The sequence below is a fragment of the Heterodontus francisci genome, chromosome 30 (assembly GCF_036365525.1).
Source record: "Heterodontus francisci isolate sHetFra1 chromosome 30, sHetFra1.hap1, whole genome shotgun sequence".
NCBI classification, from domain to species: domain Eukaryota; kingdom Metazoa; phylum Chordata; class Chondrichthyes; order Heterodontiformes; family Heterodontidae; genus Heterodontus; species Heterodontus francisci.
In genome coordinates this window covers 27,847,930-27,872,437 of record NC_090400.1, presented here as the reverse complement: position 1 = coordinate 27,872,437, position 24,508 = coordinate 27,847,930, and the positions used below count along the sequence as shown (strand labels likewise).

The window sequence follows — 24,508 nt, the reverse complement described above, 5'->3', positions numbered from 1 at the left end:
AATGATAGCCACCACAAAATAAACATTGCAAACCAAATTTATAAATGAAATCATGCTGTATTGCATAAAAAGGCCAACAAATCACCCTTATGCACTCCCTTAGTGACTTTCTTCAGTGTTTTTGTCTGTCTTAGTGCTCCTACGTAGTGCTATCCCAGTGACAGCGGCATGGCAGATGAAAGGCTGCTAAGTTCAGTGGGGGTGACTGCAGATGGCCTCAAACGAGGACCACAAGCAGCTCTGGGTCTAGAAGGCCTGGATACGGACTGCACTCTTGTATGGGAGGCAGCAGTCTGGGTTTGCTAGATGATGGATAGCAGAAAGGGCACTGGCAGAGTAACAGGGGTGGGAAGACGAATGGTTATCGTGAGAACAACAGCAGATATGAGCTCCATGGAGCTACTGCCACACCCCCAGGGGGATGGTGGGGGGAGGAGTGGGGGGTGTTGCCTCAGCATTCCTAGCAATCTGTTGGAGGATAGCTTGCTGGACTGCTGTGACACCCACTGGTATCCGCAGCCATGACGACTACAGGCTGAGATTGCACGACAGAAGTCTGAGATTACATTGCAGCACCCAGGCGTTGAATGTCTTCTGCTGGTGCTGCAATGGAACTGAGACATTTTATATATATGTTTGTTCTTGGGATGTGAATGTTGCTGGCAAGGTCATCATTTATTGCCCATCCCCTAATTGTCCTAGAGAAGGTGGTGGCAAGCTGCCTTCTTGAACTGCTGGAGTCCATGAGGTGTAGGTACATCTTCAGTGCTGTTAGAGAGGGAGTGCCAGGATTTTGATCCAGCAACAGTGAAGGAACAGCAATATAGTCCAAATCAGGATGGTATGTGGCATGGAGGGAACTTGCAGGTGGTTGTGTTCCCATACGATGTTGCCCTTGTTCTTCCAGTGGTAGTGGTCATGGGTTTGGAAGGTGCTTTCGAAGGAGCCTTGGCGAGTTGCTGCAATGCATGGTGTCGATGTTACACACTGCTGCCACTGTGTGCTGATTGTGGAGGGATTGAATGTTTAAGGTGGTGGGTGGTGTTACGGACAGGTGGTAAGTGGTGTGGGTGGCTTCCACTTTTCACCTCCCAATCGTGTTTTGATGCCATGCTGATACATGCAGCTACTTAACAGTAAGGTTAGCACTGGCTCCACTTTGCAATCATATTAAATAGCAGGTAGTGTGAAGTTTGCATGCTGCCTGCATCAGAACCAACAGATGCAGGTTAATTCCACATCATATCCCCATATCTGTTTTCAGGCGCAATTGAATTTCATCCCCTACAACTGTCCCCCTCACCTACCCCAGACTCTCCACTTCTCTGATTCTGACCTTGTGCATTCCCCCTTCACCACCACCCCACCTTCATCCCACAAATCCCTATAAAGGAAACATGCTGATTTAATTTGGCTATATGTACAATAAAGAGCCCATTAATTTCCTAATTCTGCATTGCTGTATTTGGTTAGCTTCATCGGGCATCAGGGATGTCAATGGTTACGTCCAAGGGGCTTTGAAGACATGCTTAACACCAGCCTTATGCTACTCTGTGAACTTCATATGACAGCAGTGCTCCTTTACCTGCCAAGTTAAATCATCCCTTTTTCTTCTAGATTGAATACTACACCTAAATTGAAAGCTTATAAGAGACATTGACACTACTGCACATAGCCAGTACTACTGAGGCAGTGTTGCTATGGCAAAGGACTGCCTGCAGTTTTCTGAGGCGTCTCTGCCTAACTAGTAAAACACTGAATTCTCAACCAGGATAATGCAATTCCTTTACTGACTGTGCTCTGAATTTCTTCAGTTTTGCCAGTTGCAGCACAATGATCCAGGAAAGCAAGACAAACATTTGTGGGTGGCCGTTGTCCGCGTGGCTCTTGTGCCAGGTCAATCAAACAGCAACAATATCGACAGTGTGATGCTGGGTGATACTAAACAGTCTTGAGGAAGGATAGGTTGTATTACAGACAGATTATGGCAGCTGCACAGTACAAAGGTGGGGCTAAAAACAAACAAAATTACACTACATTTTAGCAAAATGCCAGAATTTGATTTATGATTGTAATATTGCAGCTTAATACAATGTAACAGGGCTGCCTCCTGATCCAACACTGCAGAAGCAGCTCGCAGTCTGGCAGTTGTGTCTGGTAATAGATCACTATGGATTATTCAGAATCTGCTCCTCAGTGTATATTGGGTTCTTTGTTAATGTTGAATGCTATTTTTTTTATTGCTGTCCAAGGGAGGGCAATTACTAAGTGCAAGGACATTGGCAGGACAATATAACAGCACTTACTGATCACTGCTGAGTGCGGCTGTGAAGCTGTCAGTAGGACGTAGACCTCTGTTCACTGCAGGCCAATTCAAGAGTACGTCAAAACTGACAGTATCACGGAGCCCCAACATCTCGGATTTGGAAAGTAAGTGTCTCAATTGCAGTGTTGCAACCCACATATATTTATGTAGCACACACACACACACTGCCAATAGACGTGAAAGTGCTCTCCTTGGTATTGCAGCAGTGAAGCAAGGAATAATATAACTGAACAACAGAGACAGCAGTTAGCCCAAAAATAAAGTTCAATTTAATACACTGTTTTAAAAACTATTTTGTGACTATTTTCAGTCATCAAATTAGAATTGGAGAGAATTATACATTGTCAAAACACAGGAGCAATAAATTTGAGACCAGTTCTGTTGTGCTGATGCCAGTCTCGATCAACTGCTGTAGATTATGTGCTGCACAGCTCCTTTTCAAGTCACCCTTAAGGCTCATTTATATTTGGTTTAGAAGTGCTCGCTGTGAATATTAAAATGCCAACAGGCACAGCACCACAGAACAGGGAGGCTTCAGCCATTTCTGTGAGTACAGCTTGTGCAGCTTATATGCAAAATGGCTGGCAACCATGGTTTCTTTGGCTCCTTGGGGATGAGCAACTGAAGCCCTCCTACACTGTAGAGGGCAGCAGACTGACTTTGCAACTGCTGCTCTGTTTTGGCCTTCCATAGACATGGGGGTAGGCACCTGCTGAATGTAGTTGTTGCTGTTTGTGGCATTTTAAAGTGTATCTAGCTCTCATAGTGGCAGCTGGAATCTGACAACCGTTCCAGCATAAATTCAGCTTTAAGCCACCACATCACGGCATTCTACATTTTACTAATGAGCTTAATAAGGATTGGCAATTTCAACTTTAAACATGGGGTAAGGTGGGAAAATGATAATGTTTTAGTGAAATATTTAAACAAGCGTTTAAAAACCTCTACAGATTCTCCTGGCCGACATGATGCAACTCCCATAAATAGTGAATGAGAGAAGGCAGTACTTAGGACTGAAAATTGAGTACCCTTGTGTACTCTCAAATGCAACATAACACTCAACAAGAGCATCATGCATTTAAACCTTAACCCTGCTAAATAAACAGCAACTCTGTACAATTTCGCAATTAGTAACCCTTATTCTGAATAAATAACAACGGCATACAGTTACAAATAGTAACCCTTACCCTGCTGAATTTCTTTTTAACTGTACAGGTTTTCTGTTAACGTTAATGTTAACTGTTTCAATTTTGCTCCATTTTGAGATTGTTAGAAGTTGTGTGAGTAGGAATACATGAATAGGATGGGAATAGAGGGATATGGGCCCCGGAAGTGCAGAAGGTGTTAGTTTAGGCAGGCATCAAGATCGGTGCAGGCTTGGAGGGCCAAATGGCCTGTTCCTGTGCTGTTCTTTGTTCTTTGAATGAGCCAATTGCTTTGCTAATCCACGTCTGTCACGTTCTAGTTGCCATCCTAATACTAATGACCCTTGTTTCACGTCATGTTTAGATATATGTATTGCTTAATATTTTCCCAACTCCCTACAACTACCAAGATTCTTTCCCAACTTGGGACATTGTTGCCGGAGAGCTTCTCCATTTTGCTACTTGATGGCGTGGCGGGCACCACAATTCTATGATACAGCCATAGCAATAAGGAACTACCTTTCATATTGCTGATCCTTTTGGACTAAGTTCAATTATTGTTATGCTGTTACATCCACAGGACAAGATAAGACCAGCTTCTTATGTGCTCGCTTCATTTCTTATTGGACATATCCCGTGTGTCCCCATTCTTCCTTTGCCCTCTCAACTCCTGGAGCAAAAAAAAAAAGAGGCCAGTAACCAATTCAGGAAACCTCTGTCAAAAATTCCTCTCTGACCTCTCAAAAACAATTAGATAAGTTCAAGGAGATTTCAAACTGTTGGCTATTACCCCTAATCTTATCTTCCTGGTGCTGTGACCTTATGGTTTTCAAAAAATGCATAGAATACCTTTCTGAAGGGTTGCAAGGAGTCAATTTTCACTAGTACTTGTGGAATGCTACTCCACAGGTCAATCCCCCCCTGTGAAAAAAATGAAGCTTCTGCACTTCCAACCTCACACCTTGCTTTCCCAATTTATATAGATGGCCCATACTTCATAATAGTCCAGATTTTTAAAAATTCATTCATGGGATGTAGGTGGCACTGGCTAGGCAAGCATTTATTGCCCATCCCGAATTGCCCTTGAGAAGGTGGTGGTGAGATGCCTTCTTGAACTGCTGCAGTCCATGTGGGGTAGATACACCCACAGTGCTGTTAGGAAGGGAGTTCCAGGATTTTGATCCATTGACAGTGAAGGAACAGCGATATAGTTCCAAGTCAGGATGGTGTGTGGCTTGGAGGGGAACTTGCAGGTGGTGGTGTTCCCATGCATCTGATCTTATAAAGTCTTGTATAGCCCTGGTACTGTGGTTCTAGTTTTAAACTGAACAATCCAGCCTAAGACTCTGCCTGACATTGTGTTTGAACCTTTTAAAACTCTCAGTTAGATCAGTAAGACCTCAATACTCTGTGGACCTTGGTGCCAAGTACAGTAAAAGCTTTGTTATCTGACACTTTATCTACCGTCAAGCTCTACTATCCGCAACTTCCAAAATCTCCCAAAACTCTGCGGGCTGATTTTTCCCAAGTGAACTCTCATACGTACTACAGGTATATTGGTGCACCAACCCTGAAGAATGAAGGAAAAATTAAAATTCGGCTTTCCCAATGCTGGGCCCTGGGTACGCTTCGGTCCTCCGGCAATAACTTTGGGATGGATGGTCTGATCTTCATTTGGACAATGGCAGATGATAGGGCTTGGTGAGGCACGGCAGGCAGTACCAGTGCCCCGTGGCTGCACCTTTGCCCAGCCGGGTGACAACAGGAAAGGCGGAAATCACTTTCCGTCTCTTGAATCTGCAAGGCCGTGGCTCACCTTCTCCGGGTGTTGAAGTGTATTCCCAGGGCAGAGGCACCTGCAATAAATACTATGTGAATAACCAATAACATATAATTCTAGCTAGCAATGAAATGTTTGCAAGGAATCATGGGACTCAGCTAACTTGACCACATTCCTTACAAGGGATGATTCACATAAATTCAGCAGAGTCTAATCAAGTGGCCTCTAGCCGATGCCCTTTTGAAATGTCGACAAAGATGGAATGCTGACAAAGTCACCCGCCTGTAACAAGGTTAAGATAAGACGTTATGTATACATAAGGCCCAAGGACGGTGAAGCAGGGGATCTGGAAGACATCATGTACGCATGAGTAACCCCTAGCTGTCCAAGAGCATGAGCTGACCACGCAGTCCCCCAATGTCTAGTAACCCATTTCATTGGTTCTACTAATCAATGTATATTATTTATAATCACTATGATTGGACCGTGTCCAGACGGGATGAGCTGAGTAACATTTTGAAACTGTATAAGTATTGATGATTTTCCTTTGTTCGGTGGAGAGGAACCTGGATTGCCCAGTGACCTGCTCCCCGCCGGCGTAACCCAATAAACTGTTTGACGTTTGGAGCAGACCCGAGTGTCGAGTGATTCTTTCAGATTCATTCCCACTAACAATTGGCGTATTCGGCAGGATCAGGTGTAAGTCAGCTCTTCTGTAACCCAGATATCCCAATCACCCAGCCTGAGCCTGAATTAAGAGGATTTAGTCCCACATGATGGCCAGGATCAAGTGGGCGAAGGGAACTAAGGGGCCAAGGGGGAGCTGGCTGGAGTCTGATTCCGAACTTGAGTCGAATGGGATTCAGCGGTCAGTTGATACCATCAGAAGTACCGGGTGAGTATATTTACTCATAATAAGACCTGCTAAAAACTTATCCCGGGACCGGGTGGTGTTCAGCGACCAACGAATTTCAAACCTGTGAACAGGGTCTAACCAATAGTCAAACGGTGGTAGATAGCTCATTAAGATATGTAGAGCGCTGTCGGGAATTGCTTAAAGTGTTTAAGAATTATATCATAAGCTTGTTGCATGAAATACTGACAGACTTGTGACCCGACAGTTCGCCAGGAGACGGTCTACTACAAGTTGCGCTAGATCGAAAGCGGACCTCAGAGAGTAGATTTCTAACGGTTCTAATCCTATCCAAAAATGGCCAGTGAAAAGATAGAGCTCGAGCGGGGACCAGAGGGCTCCCTTATGTGTTATTTGGCAGTTAAGAACAAGAAACTTATTGATAAGATGATTAAATCTAATTGGAAACCCCACGATCCTGCCACAAAACAAAGGGAGTGGTGACAAAAAGAAGAAAAGCATACACTAAGTTTATGGCAGAGTGACATAAAAGACTATGTTTTAGAGTAAAAACAAGTTACTGTCTTTGATGCGAATGTGTGAATGTTGGAATTGTCCACGAATGAATTCAATGTCCCTGGGATGTACAGCTTGTGTTTTGTAGAACTTGTGTTCTGTAGAACTGACTGTCGTTAACTCTTTGTTGTCTGGCTTTAATGCTGAAAGCATGAGTCTATTAAGTTGTTTGGAATTGAATGAGTGTGAAAAGTGATTGTTGAGTGTGTTCATTTCAATTTAAGATTGTGCAGCCAGGAATGGGATATAAACTTGAATTATATTTTAAGTTAAAGTTTTATTTTTTAAAGTTGGTTTTGCAACTGTGAAAAGGCAATGAACAATTTTCTAAGAGATAAGCTTCAGCCTTGAAGGTCTGAAGATGTCTGGCAGAAATCCAATTTGAAGTTTAAAACACTGCTTTAATTGGAAACTCTGCTATTGCTTTATTATGCAGTCTAAACTTGAAGACATGTTTTATTGACTTTTTAAGTCGCAAATATCAAAAAAATTGTATATTGTTTTAAGGGAGAGAAGGATAAACAAAGGAGATATGGGAAAGATTAAAGTTTGTGTAAGGAGCTGGTGTTAAGTCTTTAGTTGTAAGAATGTTAAATAACTTTTTCTTTAGTTTTTGGTTTTATTACAGTCATTTGAAAAGGTGCCTGAAAAAAGAAAAATGACGTAATTTACCTATCTTTTAAAAAAGGCATGTGCTATTCTGTTCTGAGTTATAAGTATTATAAGTTAATAAGTCTGAATTAAATTAATACTGTTAAGGTTAACTAACCTGTTAAGCTGAGGAAAACTTTTAAATGTTCATTGACGTGAACTGGAATTTGGAATCATCTTGTTCGTATAAAATCCTCGGACTAGAAATCTCTGACAAAAGATGCTAAAAGTTTGGAAACAATTGGAGTTTAATCTAAAATGCTGTCTTTCCTGATGGAGACAGTTTCCTTTGAAGTTGATAATGTTACTAAAGATTTTGTTGTTTTAAAATCCTAAGGATACCACAAAAAAACGTTTAAAATGGAGTTTAGTTTCTTTTCGATAAGGAAAAAAGGTTACCTGAAGCGACACAGCTGAGAATGCTTTGCTCCGCCCCCTTGGAGCAAGCAAAGAAATTAACCTTACTGTAGCTATCTTTATCAATGAGACAAAGTGCTTGAGAAGGAGAAATAGTTGCAAGCACTTCTGTCTTTAATGTAAAAAAAATGCAATATCACCAAGTCTGGGCATAAGAAATTGGAATCGATAAACAAAATTAAATTGTTACGAGTGGTTATTTAAAGCATTCAAAGGGAAATTTACTGTTATTTGAATTTGGAATAAGCTGAGATGTCAAAAATCCAGTTTAATTTGGCAAGTTATTTAAGGAATTAAAATGTCATCTAAGGTTAAAAAAAAACACAAGCAATATACAGTAATGCCTGGAATCAAACGGAAATGTTTGATTTCTGTTTTAAGGAATTATGAATATTAATTGTAAAGGTTCTCCAGGGCTCAAAATGAAATAGAATTATAATGAATGGGAATTGGCAATTAGATCTTGCTGATGCAAGAGTTAATAAAGGAATTCTGGGGATAAACAAATGGTGAAATTAGAATTCAAACACCTAAATTAATATAGTGTGAAATTTCCAAGAAGCCTCGAATTTTCCAGTGAAAGTCAGGAAAGTGTAGATAAGACTGGCAATTGATAGTTTTCTCTTGGAGATATGAGTTTTTAAAGAGAGCTACATTTGAAAGTCTGGCCATTTTTGATCTTTTGATAAGATCACCTGAGAGTTGCGAATATGTGGCATGACATTGGAATACCAGTGTAAGTGTGCAGATGTAATTTGTTACATGTACAGCAACTGAACTAATGACAGGAAGGGTGATGAGACTGCCAAGGTATATCGTAGCAGGCAGTGAGGAAGTAGGACCCACGAGAGAAAGGGTTAAAAGATTTGTGAAGGAGCTGTGCAGACAACTGTATGAGCTGAGGCAGGAGATTCTATAGAAACAGACATGAAAGAGGAACAGACAAAGGTGCCTGTTGTGGGAGACAAAGTAATGGTAAAGGGAAGGGCCGATGGAAACACTGGTCCCAACTGAAGGTATATAAAGACAACAGCAAATGACAGACTCTGAAATGGAAGAAAACGCGTTAGAGAATGGAATGTTCGGGGGACTGGGAGTGGTGATGATGTTAACTGGAGTCTGGATGGTATTCAAATGGATCACCACTCAGGCACGAGCGCAGTGTGTTCAGATGCAAATCCGACGGCAGTACAGACACGGACTTGACGAGATAGAAATGGTACGATTATAAAAGACACAGCTATTAGCCCATAAACAATAGAACGTTTTTGGCCCATACAGGTGAGGAAATGAGTAGACCAGGAATAACACCTGGTGACGACCAGGTCATTTTGTTTAAATCCCCAGAAACCACAGTGGGCACTTCAACTCTGGGAACTCGTGATACTGGGAACTCTGAGATTAATACAAGCACAAGAGAATGCTGATGCACCACTGGAACTACAACAAACACAGGAGGAATGCAATTACATGAACTATGGGGCTTTGTATAATTTCACTGATGGTATATGTATCCCAGCAGACAAGGACTGGAGTAGAGACAAAGCTTATTTTAATGCATGGTTACAAGTCCACTCGGGAAAAGATAAAAGTATGCATACAGTGCTCCACTGATGCAACAAGAGTCAGCTGCATCCGACGAAGTGAAACAAAAAGACCTGATAGGTGTGCGTTCAGTATATTGTGCGCACCACCTGTCGGACCTCAGCCCATGACTACCTATAGAAAGGGGGTGGGATTATGTAGGTATTATGAGGAGGTGGGTGATGTTTTCCTCCCCCTCCGACACCACGCCCCATAATAACCACCACCCAACCCGAGAAATTGCCATGCCCCACAATCACTAAAGGACCAGAGAATGGAATTGTACTTTTAACAAAGGCGAAATATTATATGACAATGTTAAACATGAGATTGTGCCTGTCCTGATCAATATCTCGGGAATACAGATGCCGGAATATTGTACAGAACAGGCGAGAAATATGTATTGTGTATTAAGTAAGGTTGTAATGAAGCAGGCTGCCGATGCCATGGGTGCCACTAGATTTCGAGGCCAGGATCAGCTTTATAGAACAAAAATGGGGGTAGTTAACGATGTTGCTACCGGATTCAATACCGGTACCTCCGTAATAAACTCACTGGACATACAAGGTCCAAATGAAAAGGTGGAACGACTTAAAGGAGTAATGAAGGAGCTCTCAGAGAGAGCAGAGAAAAATCAGGCCAATCTGGGAGAGAAGAACATGGGAATACAATTAGATAGAAATACGATATTAGAAGCCCATGCCAAAACCATCAATCACCTCATCGATAACAGAAAAGGAAGATGCTGGAAAGCTAAGGCAGGGACAACTCTGTCACGCTTATGGCTTGTGGATGGCGGGACACGACACAACCTCGATCAGATCCAAAGGGGTGAGGTGCCGATTGGATAGACAGCACACATCTGGCTCGGCTAGCCGAGAGAAAAGGGACACTGGACAATTATACTCTGGAAGGACTCACCAGAGTATACCCAGTGATCCCAGATTGTGAAATGGGCAAAGCTACGGGAGTGGGAATAGTCCTGATGATCCCTATAGTCAAATGGGACTCAGGGCCATTTCCCCATTACCAATTGGAAAATATTGGGGTCGTACGGGGTAATACCTCCCTCCGCTACTATTTAACTGAAGCCTCCGCCATACTCAAAAACAATACACTATATGGAACCTCCCTTACGGGATGCAAGCAAAGGGGACACATTACAGTATGTCCTCACCCAGTGGGGCAGGGAGAATTGGATGAATGTGGGTTCAATCGAACCGATGATTGTGTCATAGAAATTATACCTGCCCCCATACATTTCACCAAGTCAGGTTACGGAGGTAAAGGAAAATATTGCATCTCCATCACAGAAAGTTCCTAACGCTATAATGACCTACAATGTCCTATCCCACATCCAAACGATTGCTTTACGCCTTTACGACCCGTCACTATAGGACAAGCTCGAATCATTCAGGTTCAGCGCAGAGCTACCGAAATCATTAACATCACCGATCAACTTCATGACCACCTACAGGATTATGAGGAGCCAGAACAGACCCCCATCCCACACTTAACCGAAGTATTAAGGGAATTAAGGCTCAGGGTGGGTCAATCCATTAAGCGTTACCACCAACTGCAGACAAAAATCAAAAATCTGGAGAAAGATACTGATACAGAATTGCAGAACCAGAGTTGGTGGAAGAAGATTTGGGATTGGGGGATTAATGTGAACATCCACCCCTGGATTCGGATAGTATCACACGTACTGGTATGGATACAGTTGATCCTGGCCATAGCATGGGGCATACTGGCCTGCCGATCATGCAGGAAATATGTACGACGAAAGAGGATAAAAACCAAGGCAAAGGGAAGAAAGGTGATTTGCCTGTTCGAAGGACAGAGTCAGTTGAATCACCTCAATTTGATCTAGAACGACCGGAATTCCTGAAATCACGTGACTGGCCAACACGTCTGAGGCAGGGAATACCAGGCGGTTTAAAAGAAAAGCGGGGGGGTAACAAGTAGTGTTGGTTAAGGAGACTAGGGCTAGTCTCCTACCGAAAGGGGGATTGTTGAAGTGTATTCCCAGGGCAGAGGCACCTGCAATAAATACGATGTGAATAATCAATAACATATAATTCTAGCTAGCAATGAAATGTTTGTAAGGCATCGTGGGACTCAGCTAACTTGACCACATTCCTTACAAGGGATGATTCACATAAATTCAGCAGAGTCTAATCAAGTGGCCTCTAGCCGATGCCCTTATGAAATGTCGACAAAGATGGAATGCTGACAAAGTCACCCGCCTGTAACAAGGTTAAGATAAGATGTTATGTATACATAAGGCCCAAGGACGGTGAAGCAGGGGATCTGGAAGACATCATGTACGCATGAGTAACCCCTAGCTGTCCAAGAGCATGTGCTGACCACGCAGTCCCCCAATGTCCAGTAACCCATTTCATTGGTTCTACTAATCAATGTATATAATTTATAATCACTATGATTGGACCATTTCCAGCCGGGATGGGCTGAGTAACTGTTTGAAACTGTATAAGTATTGATGATTTTCCTTTGTTCGGTGGAGAGGAACCTGGATTGCCCAGTGACCTGCTCCTCGCCGGCGTAATCCAATAAACTGTTTGACGTTTGGAGCAGACCCAAGTGTCGAGTGATTCTTTCAGATTCATTCCCACTAACAGCTGGTGGCAGCGGGGCTCAAGGGGCACCCAATGGTATCAGAACAAACCCGGTTGTACACCAGGAAGTTGGTTGGGAGACTTCTCAACATATTGGGTTGGATCACCAGAAACCGCGGGAATTCAGGTTGCCATCTGAAAATTCTACCTCTCCTCGGTGACTGGTTCCCCATTCACTATAATGAGGAACCCTGCAGTCAGACGAAACTTGCTCCAGAGCTCAGTGTACAACTCTTAATTAACTGGCATTTTTTATTATCCAGCACCTCTCAGGTCTGGCACATGCCGATAACAAAGCTTTTATTGTACAACGAAATTAGACTCGTTGAATGTGCTTTGCTGGATCTCACTCCATTTCCCTACTCAACGTTAAGAATCAACCATATACTCAGACAGGAGTCCAATTCAAGTGAGACTGGATACGGGTGGCTGACGCTTTTCCTCTAGAGCATTAGTGAACTGGTTGAGATTTTAATAAAACAACGGCTTTGGTGCCAGCTCGCAAATCAACACTTGCTAAATGAAATCAGTGTCACTGCCCGTTCCATCCCCCACTGCCTATTTTGGCACTAACCTTACGCTCTTTCTGTTCTGGAGACTAAACTATGCTGCATGCTGAGTGCAGGAATTTTTGTCATAGTTTATGCAGGATTCAAATTCTCCACCTATAGAATATAGCACATTTCAATCCTGGCAGAGTAGCAGCATCAGAGCAGTGGTTGAGGAGGGATTGGGGGGGTGGGAGGTCGGAGTAGGGGGTAGAAGGGTGCAAGTATGGAAGGTGGGGGAAGGAAGAGGAGTGCCACTGTGCACAGTGAGGGGAGGAGGTAGCGTGATTGTTATGGAGGAGAAGAGCATTAGCGTGTACGAGGGAGGGGGCAATAGCAACACCAATGTGAATGGTTTCAGTGTGAATACAGGCATGGGAGCAGACTACGAATGTGAATATAATCACAATATACTCAAAATACATCAAATAGTCTCAAAATCAAAATTTCTTGGTGGAGCTGGTGCCTACCAACACTACTCCCAAACAAAGAAAGAACATCTCTAAATCTGCCACTGCATTCATTGTACTTTTTGTACTTGTTATGGCCTATAATACGAATGATGGAATATTGGGTATATCTGCAGCTTAGATTATGGCAAATTCATGTCCTTCTGCAAACCCACTGTAACTACTACATTATGTCTGTTATGTGTGAGGCCATTGGATTCAGTTTACATAGAAAATAAATTGAACTGTGGAACATGATCCCAAACACTTATTCAATTGCCTTCCAGTTATGAACTTGCTCATGGGCCTTTATTTAGTGCTATTTTACAGTTGTACATTTTTCATTTATTTTCCCTTTTGCTTTAAGTTGTCTACTTTTAGAGTGCTATGTCAGCATTTTTCTTTAATTAGAAGCTGTTGACTAGCTTTTCTGTGATTCATAGGTTGGCATGTACGCCACAAAACTGTAAAGTAACTCACGGAGCAACTGACGTTCGTAGCAAAGGTAACCAAGGCCCAATGTACCTGTGGGACAGGCCCTTCGTTTTCCCTCTCACTGCTTGATGTGGACCCCTGCAAACTGCAGACAGCATTCTCGCCATCAAAAACCAATTAAAAATTGCAACAGAGTGTGGGACACCGATACACCTGGAATCTGTTTAACGTCTAAATGAAAATGGAATCAGATCATGGTGATATCCTTTGTGGAAACTATGCACTGCTGTTGAATATTCAGGCTAGCTCACACACTGTTGATTTTGTGTAATATAATTCATTGGAAACAAACAGTTAAAGTCACTGACCTGTGTCTTGCGTATTCTTAAATCAGCAGAGGATCTGTTCTGCCCCTCTTCCTGTTCTATGCTCTGTTCAATACCTGAAGAAATAAAATGGAAAGATTGGAGATGTCTAGCAAAGACCTTTTCCAAAGACCAGTCAAGCATCCAGTATAGGTCCTGCAATCAGTACTTAATAATGTATAATATACAGTGCACAATATTCTATTATTATACAAAGTACTTTATCCATTAATCTACAGTGCATAATACAATACAATTCAGTCAAGAATTAACAAGGAAAATAGATGAGGGCAGTGTTGAGGTGGTCTACATGGATTTTAGCAAGGTTTTTGACAAGATCGCACATGGCACGCTGGTTAAGAAATTTAAATCCCATGGGATCCAGGGAAATGCAGCAAGGTAGATACAAAATTGGCTCAGTAGCAGGAAACAAAGGGTAATTGTTGACGGGTGTTTTTGTGACTGGAGGGCGGTTTCCTATGGCGTTCCGCAGGGCTCAGTACTGGGTCCTCTGCTTTTTGTGGTATATATTAACGATTTGGACGTAAATGTAGGGGGCATGATCAAGCAGGTTGCAGAAGACACAAAGATTGGCCGTGTGGTAGATAGCAAGGAGGATAGCTGGCTGCAGGAAGATATTGATGGTCTGGTCAGATGGGCAGAAAAGTGGCAAATGTAATTCAACCCGGAGAAATGTGAGGTGATGCATTTGGGGAGGTGAAACAAGGCAAAGGACTATACGATAAATGGGAGAATACTGAGAAGTGTAGAGGAAGTGAGGGACCTTGGAGTGAATGTCCACAGATCCCTGAAGGTAGCAGGATAGGTCGATAAGGTGGTTAAGAAGGCATTTGGAATCCTTTTCTTTATTAGCCTAGGTATAGAATATAAGAGAAGGGAGGTTATGCTGGAACTGTATAACTCATTGCTTAGGCTGCAATTTGAGTAGTGTGTGCAGTTCTGGTCACCTCATTACAGAAAGGATGTAATTGCACTGGAGAGGGTACAGAGGAGATTTACAAGGTTGTTGCTGGGACTGGAGAAATGCAGCTATGAGGAAAGATTGGATCGGCTGGGGTTGTTATCCTTGGAACAGAGAAAGCTGAGGGGAGATTTGATTGAGATGTACAAAATTTTGAGGGGCCTGTATAGAGTGGAGGTGAAGGGTCTATTTACCTTAGCAGAGAGGTCAGCGATGGGGGGGCATAGATTTAAAGTAATTAGTAGAAAATTTAGAGGGGAAGGGAGGAAAAAATTTTCACCAACAGGATGGTGGGGGTCTGGAACTCACTGTCTGAAAGGGTAGTTAAGGCAGAGACCCTCAACCCATTCAAAAGGAGGCTGGATATGCACCTCAAGTGCCATAATCTGCAGGGCTACGGACCAAATGCTGGAAGGTGGGATTAGAATAGGTGGATCGTTTGTCGGCCGGCAGAGACATAATGGGCCAAGTGGCCTCTTTCTGTGCCTTAAACTTTCTATGAAATACATTTCTTGCATATTTAATTGCAATAACTGTTAATAGTGTAATGTGATCTTTCTAAAACGCTGTGCATGGTAATTGGCACCTTCCTCTCACTATTTTGCTATCTTGGGTAAGGGGTGAGCTGTTGGACTTCAGAGATATAAAGAAACTGCATTTTTGAGAAGTTCAAAAACAGAATATTTTTATCGATCCAAGATGTAGTGATTCCGCCAGGGCTGGTAAAAACTACTGGAGGTTGTGCGTACTGAGGGTGTGCGGTCTGCAGGAAGTCGATGAACTCAGAGTGGAATCATCAGCAAGAGTTGATGGGGTCAATATGTAGAAGGAGTATTGGGAGAGTCCTGAGTTAATGGAAAGAGGCAAAGATTGAGACATCAATGCAACTTGAACATAGCTTTAATGAGAGGCCGTTTGATTTAGAAGTGCAAAATGCCAGACTCTGCCAAAGGCTCTGAAAGTGTCCAAGGTAATACATCACCATAGTGTTCAAGGACAGAATACTAGAGGTGAGTAACACAGGCAGCGAAATCAGCAGTGGAGAATGCTGAAAATCCTACTGGGGATCATGATTTCTGGGTACTGCCTGTGCTGAGTTTGCAAGTTCTCCCTGTGACCGCGTGGGTTTTCGCCGGGTGCTCCAGTTTCCTCCCACCGCCAAAGACTTGCAGGTGATAGGTAAATTGCCCATTATAAATCGCCCCAAGTGTAGGTAGGTGGTAGGGAATAGGGGATTACTGGAGGGTTAGTATAAATGGGTGGTTCTTGGTCGGCACAGACTTGGTGGGCCGAAGGGCCTGTTTCAGTGCTGTATCTCTAAATAAATAAATTTCAAGGTGATAAATGCCTCAAGAGGACTTCATGGCCTGTATAATTTCAGACAACACTGCGCAAGAGCTTTCTCTGTCATAAAACTGAGACCAACTTTCGGCTGCAGGAGGAACATCAGACAAGATTCAACAAATGTTAAGATGATACAAATAATCCATGGTCTGGACCTTCCTTTAATAAACCTTGTCGTCACCAACCTCTATTTGATCCCTGTCTTTCCCATGGCAGTGAATTCAAATAGCTTCTCATTTTTAAGCTGCTTTAAACGATACCACTTCGCTCCTAACTCTAACCTTTTTCAGTTCTATGTGCTGGTGTACACCCTCCACACTTCAGATTCTGGACCCCTTTTTTTTTTCAGAGATACAGCACTGAAGCAGGCCCTTCGGCCCACCGAGTCTGTGCCGACCATCAGCCACCCATTTCTACTAATCCTACACTAATCCCATATTCCTACCACATCCCCACCTGTCCCTATATATTTCCCTACCACCTACCTATACTAGGGGCAATTTATAATGGCCAATTAACCTATCAACCTGCAAGTCTTTTTTTGGCATGTGGGAGGAAACCGGAGCACCCGGAGGAAACCCACGCAGACACAGGGAGAACTTGCAAACTCCGCACAGGCAGTACCCAGAATCGAACCCGGGTCCCTGGAGCTGTGAGGCTGCGGTGCTAACCACTGCGCCACTGTGCCGCCACTTTTCATCCCATTCTCCTTCTCTCTCTCTCTGTTCTCATCCTTTACTGGTAGAACCATTTTGGCCCAAGCTCTGGAGCTCTGTCCCTAAATTCCTACCTCTTTGCACATCTTCAATAATCCATTTCTCTGAACTTGCCTTCAGTCATGGCCAAACCCTGTTACTCCTGCTTGGTGTTTGTTGTTAATACTGTGAAGCACCTAGGGGGCACTGTTCCCTCTAATTTTTCTTTATTGTGTGCAGCCCATTTGTTGCACGGTGCTGTCCCTTTAAGATTGGTGCGCAGCTGTACGCACGCACAACTTGAAGGGAACATTGGCTGTGCATTGCCGGCTTGTTGCATGAGTGATGCTTTCCAGATTGCTGCATGGCCACACACCCATAGAGCTTAGAAGGAACATTGCAGGGGGTGGGGGAAATATTTTTTTAAAAATAGGTAATAGTGTATAGACTATTATAGGGATGCCTCGGGATGCTTTATTACCAGAAGCACTATATACAGGGAAGTCTTGGAATGTTCAATTACATCAAAGGTACTATATAAAAGAACGGCTGAGTTGACAGGATACAGTTTACCAATAATGACACAGTGCTGAATTCAGCAGCAGTTCCTCCGAGTAGTAGATTGAAATCCCTGGACAGTAGATCTTAAAGGAGCTCAGTTATAAAAAGAATTTTCATTTTCAATAAAATAATTAAATTAAATTTGAAGTACCATTTAATTTGGTACTTAAATATGTTCATTATTAACTATTTAATAATAGTGTGTAATTGGTATCTGAAAGATACACATATTAGACAATTAATATATGCAATAAAAACTAATTAAACTGCATTAAATTTTGTCTGGTCTTTTAAATTAACAAACTATTATTTAACTTCATATTGTAAGGTAGCTTAATTCAATGGGTTTTTAAATTTCTGCCTTTCCCATTCCCACTTGACATTAAGGCATGTGGGGATGGCACTAATATCTTGATTGGTTTCACCAAACTATGTTGTACTGAAATTGAAGTTCAATGTCCCAATCCTTATCATGTCATTGAACCACAGCAACAAACTGAGGAAATCTAAACTCTTACACTCCAATCTCTTAGGGAGGGTTGGGGGGGTCGGCACATGGTGGAAGGAACTGAATCCTCAACCTGTTAAATGCAGCTCAAGGCAGTCAACCAATCAATATGATAGCCACAAATCAGAGGTCCCGTCAGTCCATGCAGATACCCATAGGTTACACCATCCTGCCCATGAGTGAAAAACAACAAGAATGAGTCTTTTTGAAAAATGGGAGGAATTCAAGAAAATAAAGTTTAACAAAATGAAAACAGTAATCACACAAAAACGCAGGATAAATGTGAAAAATAGAAAGGGGAGGGTTTAAACTAAGTTGACAGGAGGAGGAGAAACAGGAAGAAGCATCAGAGGGGAAAAGTAAGATACACTAAAGACTGGGAGAGAGGAGCAGCATTAGAATAAAGAGCAGTTCAGAAATAGGAAGGATCAGACAAGGGAGAAATTCAAAATAGATGAAGGTGGGTATGGAGAGCACGTGTATAAATGCATGGAGCGTGACAAATAAGGCTGGTGAGCTGCAGGCACAGGTTGCACAAGAATTATGATATAGTGGCAATAATGGGAACTTAATATTCTTGGCTACAATATATTCAGGAGAAATAGGATAGGAAAAAAATGGAGTGGGTGGGAGAATGGCAGCGTTGATCAAAGATACTGTTACAGCCCTGGAATCGGATGATGTGCTTGACAATTCAAAGACAGAATCTATTTGGTTAGCATTAATGAGCAGAAAAGCTGTTACCCTGCTGGGTGCATACTACAGAGCACCAAATACTAGAAAGGAGATAAAAGAGCAAATTTGCACGTAAATTTCAGAAAGATGTAGACAATGGTTATCCTAATATAGACTGGGAGAAAAAACATTGTAAAGGGCAAGGAGGGGAAGGAATTCTTGAAAAGTGCACTGGAGAACTTTCTTGATCAGTCTCTTTCTAGCCCAATGAGGGAGGAAGCAGGTCTAATCTAGGTCTGGAGAATTAAGTGGACCAAGTTTCGGTGGGAGAGCATTTGGGAAATAGTAATACAAACATACTTATGAATGTATGAACACACGAATTAAGAGCAGGAGTAGGCCACTCGGCCCCTCGAGCCTATTCTGCCATTCAATAAGATCATGGCTGATCTGATTGTAACCTCAACTCCACATTCCCAGCTACCCCCAATAACCTTTCACCCCCTTGCTTACCAAGAATCTATCTACCTCTGCATTAAAAATATTCAAAGACTCTGCTTCCACAGCCTTTTGAGGAAGAGAGTTCCAAAGACTCACAATCCACTGAGAGAAAAAAATTTCTCCTCATCTCTGTCTTAAATGGGTGACCCCTAATCTTTAAATAGTGACCCCTAGTTCTAAATTCTCCCACAAAGGGAAACATCCTTTCCACATCCACCCTGTCAAGACCCCTCAGAATCTTATATGTTTCAATCAAGTCACCTCTTACTCTTCTAAACTCCAGCGGATACAAACCTAGCCTGTCCAATCTTTCCTCATAAGACAGCCCGCCCACTCCAGGTATTAGTTTAGTCAACATTCGCTGAACTGCTTCCAATGTACTGACATCCTTCTTTAAATAAGGAGACTAACACTGTACACAATACTCCAGATGTGGTCTCACCAATGCCCTGTATAACTGAAACATAACCTCCCTACTTTTGTATTCAGTTCCCCTCGCAATAAATGATAACATTCTATTAGCTTTCCTAATTACTTGCCGAACCTGCATACTAACGTTTTACGATTCATACACTAGGACACCCAGATCCATCTGCATCGCAGAGCTCTGCAATCTCTCACCATTTACATAGTATGCTTCTTTTTATTCTTCCTTTCAAAATGGACAATTTCACATTTTCCCACATTATACTCCATTTGCCAGATCTTTGCCCACTCACTTAACCTATCGATATCCCTTTGTAGCCTCCTTATGTCCTCTTCACAACTTACTTTCCTACTTATCTTTATGTCATCAGCAAATTTAGCAACCATACCTTCAGTCCCTACATCCAAGTCATTTATATAAATTGTACAAAGTTGAGGCCCCAGCACTGCTCCCTGCTGCACATTTTTCTATATCCCCTGCTTTAATAGTAGCTTCTAACATTTTTCCTAAGACAGATGTTAGGCTAACTGGCCTGTAGTTTCCTGCTTTCTGCCTCCCTCTCTTTTTAAATAAAGGAGTTACTTTGGTTATTTTCCAATCTAATGGAACCTTTCCCGAATCTAGGGGATTTTGGAAAATTAAAACCAACACATCAACTATCTCTCTAGCCACTTCTTTTAAGACCCTCGGATGAAGTCCATCAGGACCCGGGGACTTGTCAGCCCCTCAATTTGCTCAGTACCACTTCCCTGATGATTGTAATGTTGAGTTCCTCCCTCCCTTCCATTTCCTGATTTACACCTATTTCTGGGATGTTACTTGTATCCTCTATAGTGAAGACAGATGCAAATATCATTAGACTTAGAGTGACTATTGTGTATTCCTTCGTCTTTTTCGCCCTTCCCAAAAGCACACTTTCTGGTCTGAATTCCATTGCCACTTTTCTGCCCAACTGACCAGTCCATTGATATCTTCCTGCAGTCTGCAGTTTTATTCCTCACTATCAACATGGCAAATTTTTGTATCATCTGCAAACTTTTTAATCATGCCCCTACCTCCACGTCTAAATCATTGATAGATACCACAAAAACAAGGGGACTAGTACTGAGCACTATGGAACCCCACTGGGAACAACCTTCCAGTCCCAAAAACACCCGTCGGCCTTTACCCTTTGCTTCCTGCCACTGAGCCAATTTTGGTTCCAACTTGCCACTTTCCCTTGAATCCCATGGGCTTTTACTTTCCTGACCAGTCTGCCAGGTAGAACCATGTAAAAAGCCTTGTTAAAATCCATGTAGACTACATTAAATGCACTACACTCATCAACTTTCCTTGTTATCTCCTCAAAAAATTCAATCAACTTAGTCAGACACAGCCTTCCCATAACAAATCCATGCTGAATCTCCTTGATTAATTCGTGTCTTTCTAAATGATGACGAGCACAGTTCCTCAGAATTTTTTCCAATAATTTACCCACCGCTGAGGTTACGATGATGGGCATTACTTCAAAGTTTTCAGATGACACAAAACTTGAAAATGTAGCAAACAGCGAGGAAGATAATACTAGACTTTAGGAGGGCATAGACAGCCTGGTGAAATCAGATGAAATTTAATGCAGAGAAGTGGAAAAATAAGGAGGGGTAGTAGAATTTAAGTGGTAAAAATTTAAAGAGGGTGCAGAAACAGAGAGACCTGGGGGTTCGCATATATAAATCTTTGAAGGTGCAAGACCAGTTGATAAAGCTGTTGAAAAATGCACAAAGGATTCTTAGCTTTCTAAACAGAGGCATACAGTACAAAATCAAGTAAGTTATGGTAAACCTTTAGCAATCACTGGTTAGACCGCAGCTAGGGTATTGTGTTCAATTCTAGTCACCACACCAGTTCTGATGAAGGGTCACGGACCTGAAATGTTAACTCTGCTTCTCTCTCTACCGATGCTGCCAGACCTGCTGAGTATTTCCAGCATTTCTTGTTTTTCTTTCAGATTTCCAGCATCTGCAGTATTTGCTTTTGTTCCAGGGATAACATAGTTCAGTTATGTGGAGAGACTAGCGATCTGGAATTGTTCTCCTTAGAGCCAAGAAAGTTAAGGGGAGATTTAATAGAGATGTTCAAAATAATGAGGGCTTAAATAGGAAGAAACTATTTCCACTGGGAAAAGGGTCAGTCATCAGAGGACACAAATTTCAGATAAACTGGCAAAAGAAAAAGCTGGGGTGGTGAAGAAGTTTAGAAAGTCTTTTTACTGAGCGAGTTGTCATACTGGAATGCATTGCCTAGAAGGGTAGGTGGAAGCAGATTCAATGGTAACTTTCAGAAGGGAATCAGATATATATTTGGAGGGCTGTGGGAAAAGAGGAGGGGAGTGGGAATAACTGGTAGATATTTCAGAGAACTGGCAGAGACACGTTGGCATGAATTCTCTCCTTTTTTACTGCATGATTCTATGAAACGGAAGTGTGAAAGACAAGGAAGATGAGACACAGGTTTCAGCAGTGACAAATACAGAGGCAGAATCTGAAGTGCTGAACCATGAATAATTTAACTAATTTGGATGCTGGATCCTGTTGGAACTATTTACTTACTCTTTAACTTGGAGCGGACCTTATTTGCTGTCTTCTTGATATCTGTCATCAGTTCTTCTAATTCCTCCTTTGTTTCTGAAAGACATAGAACATTAACCATGAGTGCATGACAGTGCTGGACAAGGCAGTGGGCCCTCATTAATCAAAACCTTCCAGAATACAGAGTCAATGTGAAGAATGATTAGTTGTTGGAATGGAAAGGAGCATCATTACTGGAGCTACTTCACCTCTTTGTTATTCTATCAGATTCTGTTGGATCGAATTTCCTGTGAATTAGCTGACTGTCCTTCCCAATAGATAGCAGTAAAGACTGATAGCTGTAAATTCTCAAATGATGGAGATGGTACAATAAAAGTAGTTATTGTTGTATGCTTGTTTGGTATGCTGCCACCTTAATATGTTTAGTTAGTCGAGCTTAGAGAGATTCCTTAGTCTGGAGTAATTATAACATTAACCTTTATTACATTATAACTATGTACAGCATCATACCAGTCTGAGTGACTCCTCTAAAGCCTCGCTGCATCTCTCTTAAAGTCTCTCTCATGTGATCTCTTACATCATCATGGTAGGAGGTATTCTTTACACTGTCAACATTAACCGTTTCAGACCCTTATACTACATCTCCCCCCCATGTTTTTATCCAAATATATACATATTTACATTATTCACTACCCCCAAGTCTCAGACTTCATAGATTCAATCTGTCAGGATGCTTCACAAATCTCCGTGATCTTGTTGTCATCAGATGCGGAAGATTGGTAGTCTTTCTCTGAACTCTTGTTTCGTGACTTAGACGGTCCTCAATGTGGTCTGTAGTATCTGGTGCTTTCTGAATTTCAGGTTCAACATCTGATTCGTCCAAATGTATGACCGATTGATGTCTTTGATGAATAGGAATAAGATTCCTTTGTTTCTTCTTCTGGTACCTTCTGAAGCTCTTAATAAATAAGGTGGCTGTTGATTCTCCTTTCTCTGGACAATTACCCTTTAGCTTTGGTCAGCACCCATATCTTTTGCCCTTCTGACAACTTTGGTAGGTTCCTGGTACAGTATTTCCTGTCATAATTATGGGCTTGTTGCTTTCTGTAAGACTTTTCTCTGTCTTGAACTCTCTGATAATCATAGACTTGTAGCCTGACAATAGCTTCTTGGGTAGGATTGGAAGTTACGTTCTAGGTTTTCTTCCCATTAACAGTGCGGATGGTGCTAATCTGCATAACAATGGAGTAGTTCTGTAGTTCAGAAGTGCTGCTGAAAATCTTGATTTTTCCTTAACAGTGCTTTAACAGTTCTGACTGTTCACTCGGCTTCGCCATTAGATTGTGGATACCTAGGGAAACATGTTAGATGTACAAATCCACAGTTTTCCACAAAGTGTTTGAAGTACATCGTTTGCAAATCGTGGTCAATTATCGGACGCTATCTGATCAGGTATACCATGTGTTGTGAAAATTTCTTGTAATACTCGAATGATTACTTCAGTTGTTGTTGTGTACATACGTTTAATCTCAATCCACCTAGAAAAGTAATTGACTACAATCAGATAGGATTTTCCATCAAAGATGAATAGATCTATCGCCAGATGTTCCCACAGTCTGGTTGAGAATTGGGTCAAAATAAGACATTCTCTTCGATCCTGTCTGTGCACTGTACATAAGTGGCAATTTGAAATCATTTCTTTGATATCTTTTGATATTCTTGGCCACCACACTGACACCTGAGCCCGTGCTCTACATTTAGTTATGTCCATATAACCCTGGTGAATTTTCTCCAAGATCTCTACCCAGAGTGACTCTGGGTTGAGGAAGCAGAAGGTGGGCATGAACAAGATGAGCTCAGAGAAGGCATGAGGGAAGATAGAAACAAAACTAGAGAAACATGCAAGTTCCGGGCTAGGTCATGGGGCAGCATTAGAGGAAGTTTGACCAGGTGGGCTAGGGCAAGGAGGGAAATAACAAAGGCAGTTGATCACATAGTGTCAATCTTATTGGCAAAGATGTCCATCAGCTCCTCGCACTTATTGTTGGAGGTGAGGGTGGAGGAGACAGGGGAGAGGAGTTCAAGACAGATGGATACCTAGGGGAACTTATTAGATGTACAAATCCACAATTTTCCACAAAGTGCTTGAAGTAAATTGTTTGCAAATTGTGGCCCATTATCAGACACTATCTGATCAGGTGTACCAAGTGTTGCGAAGATGTCTTGTAATATTCAAATGATTGCCTCAGTTGTTGCTGTGTACATACGTTTAACCTCAATCCACCTAGAAAAGTAATTGACTTAGTGTCCTAGGCCTCCAGAAAACACTTATCAAAGTCCTGCATGAAAAGTTGCCGCTGGAGAAACTGAAGACATGCAGCCTTGGAAAGACATAGCAGAGAGGGGATTTCACATAGTTATACAAGATAGTCCACAGTACAGAAAAGGTACACTTGAAATATTGTTTCAAATTAAACCAT

At 42.1% G+C, this 24,508-nt stretch overlaps 1 protein-coding gene across 2 annotated transcripts in view; it reads right to left on the bottom strand.

Annotated features, from left to right (window-relative positions):
• The window catches only part of LOC137346642 (syntaxin-1A-like), a 320,432-nt gene that overhangs the window by 118,907 nt on the left and 177,017 nt on the right, over positions 1 to 24,508 (bottom strand). For both annotated transcript variants that reach the window (XM_068010271.1, XM_068010270.1), the window contains exons 4-5: positions 22,050 to 22,124; positions 13,772 to 13,845 (exon numbers count right to left, since the gene is read on the bottom strand). In XM_068010271.1, coding sequence (XP_067866372.1) covers positions 13,772 to 13,845; positions 22,050 to 22,124 — 149 coding nt within the window. The remainder of the gene's footprint in view (positions 1 to 13,771; positions 13,846 to 22,049; positions 22,125 to 24,508) is intronic.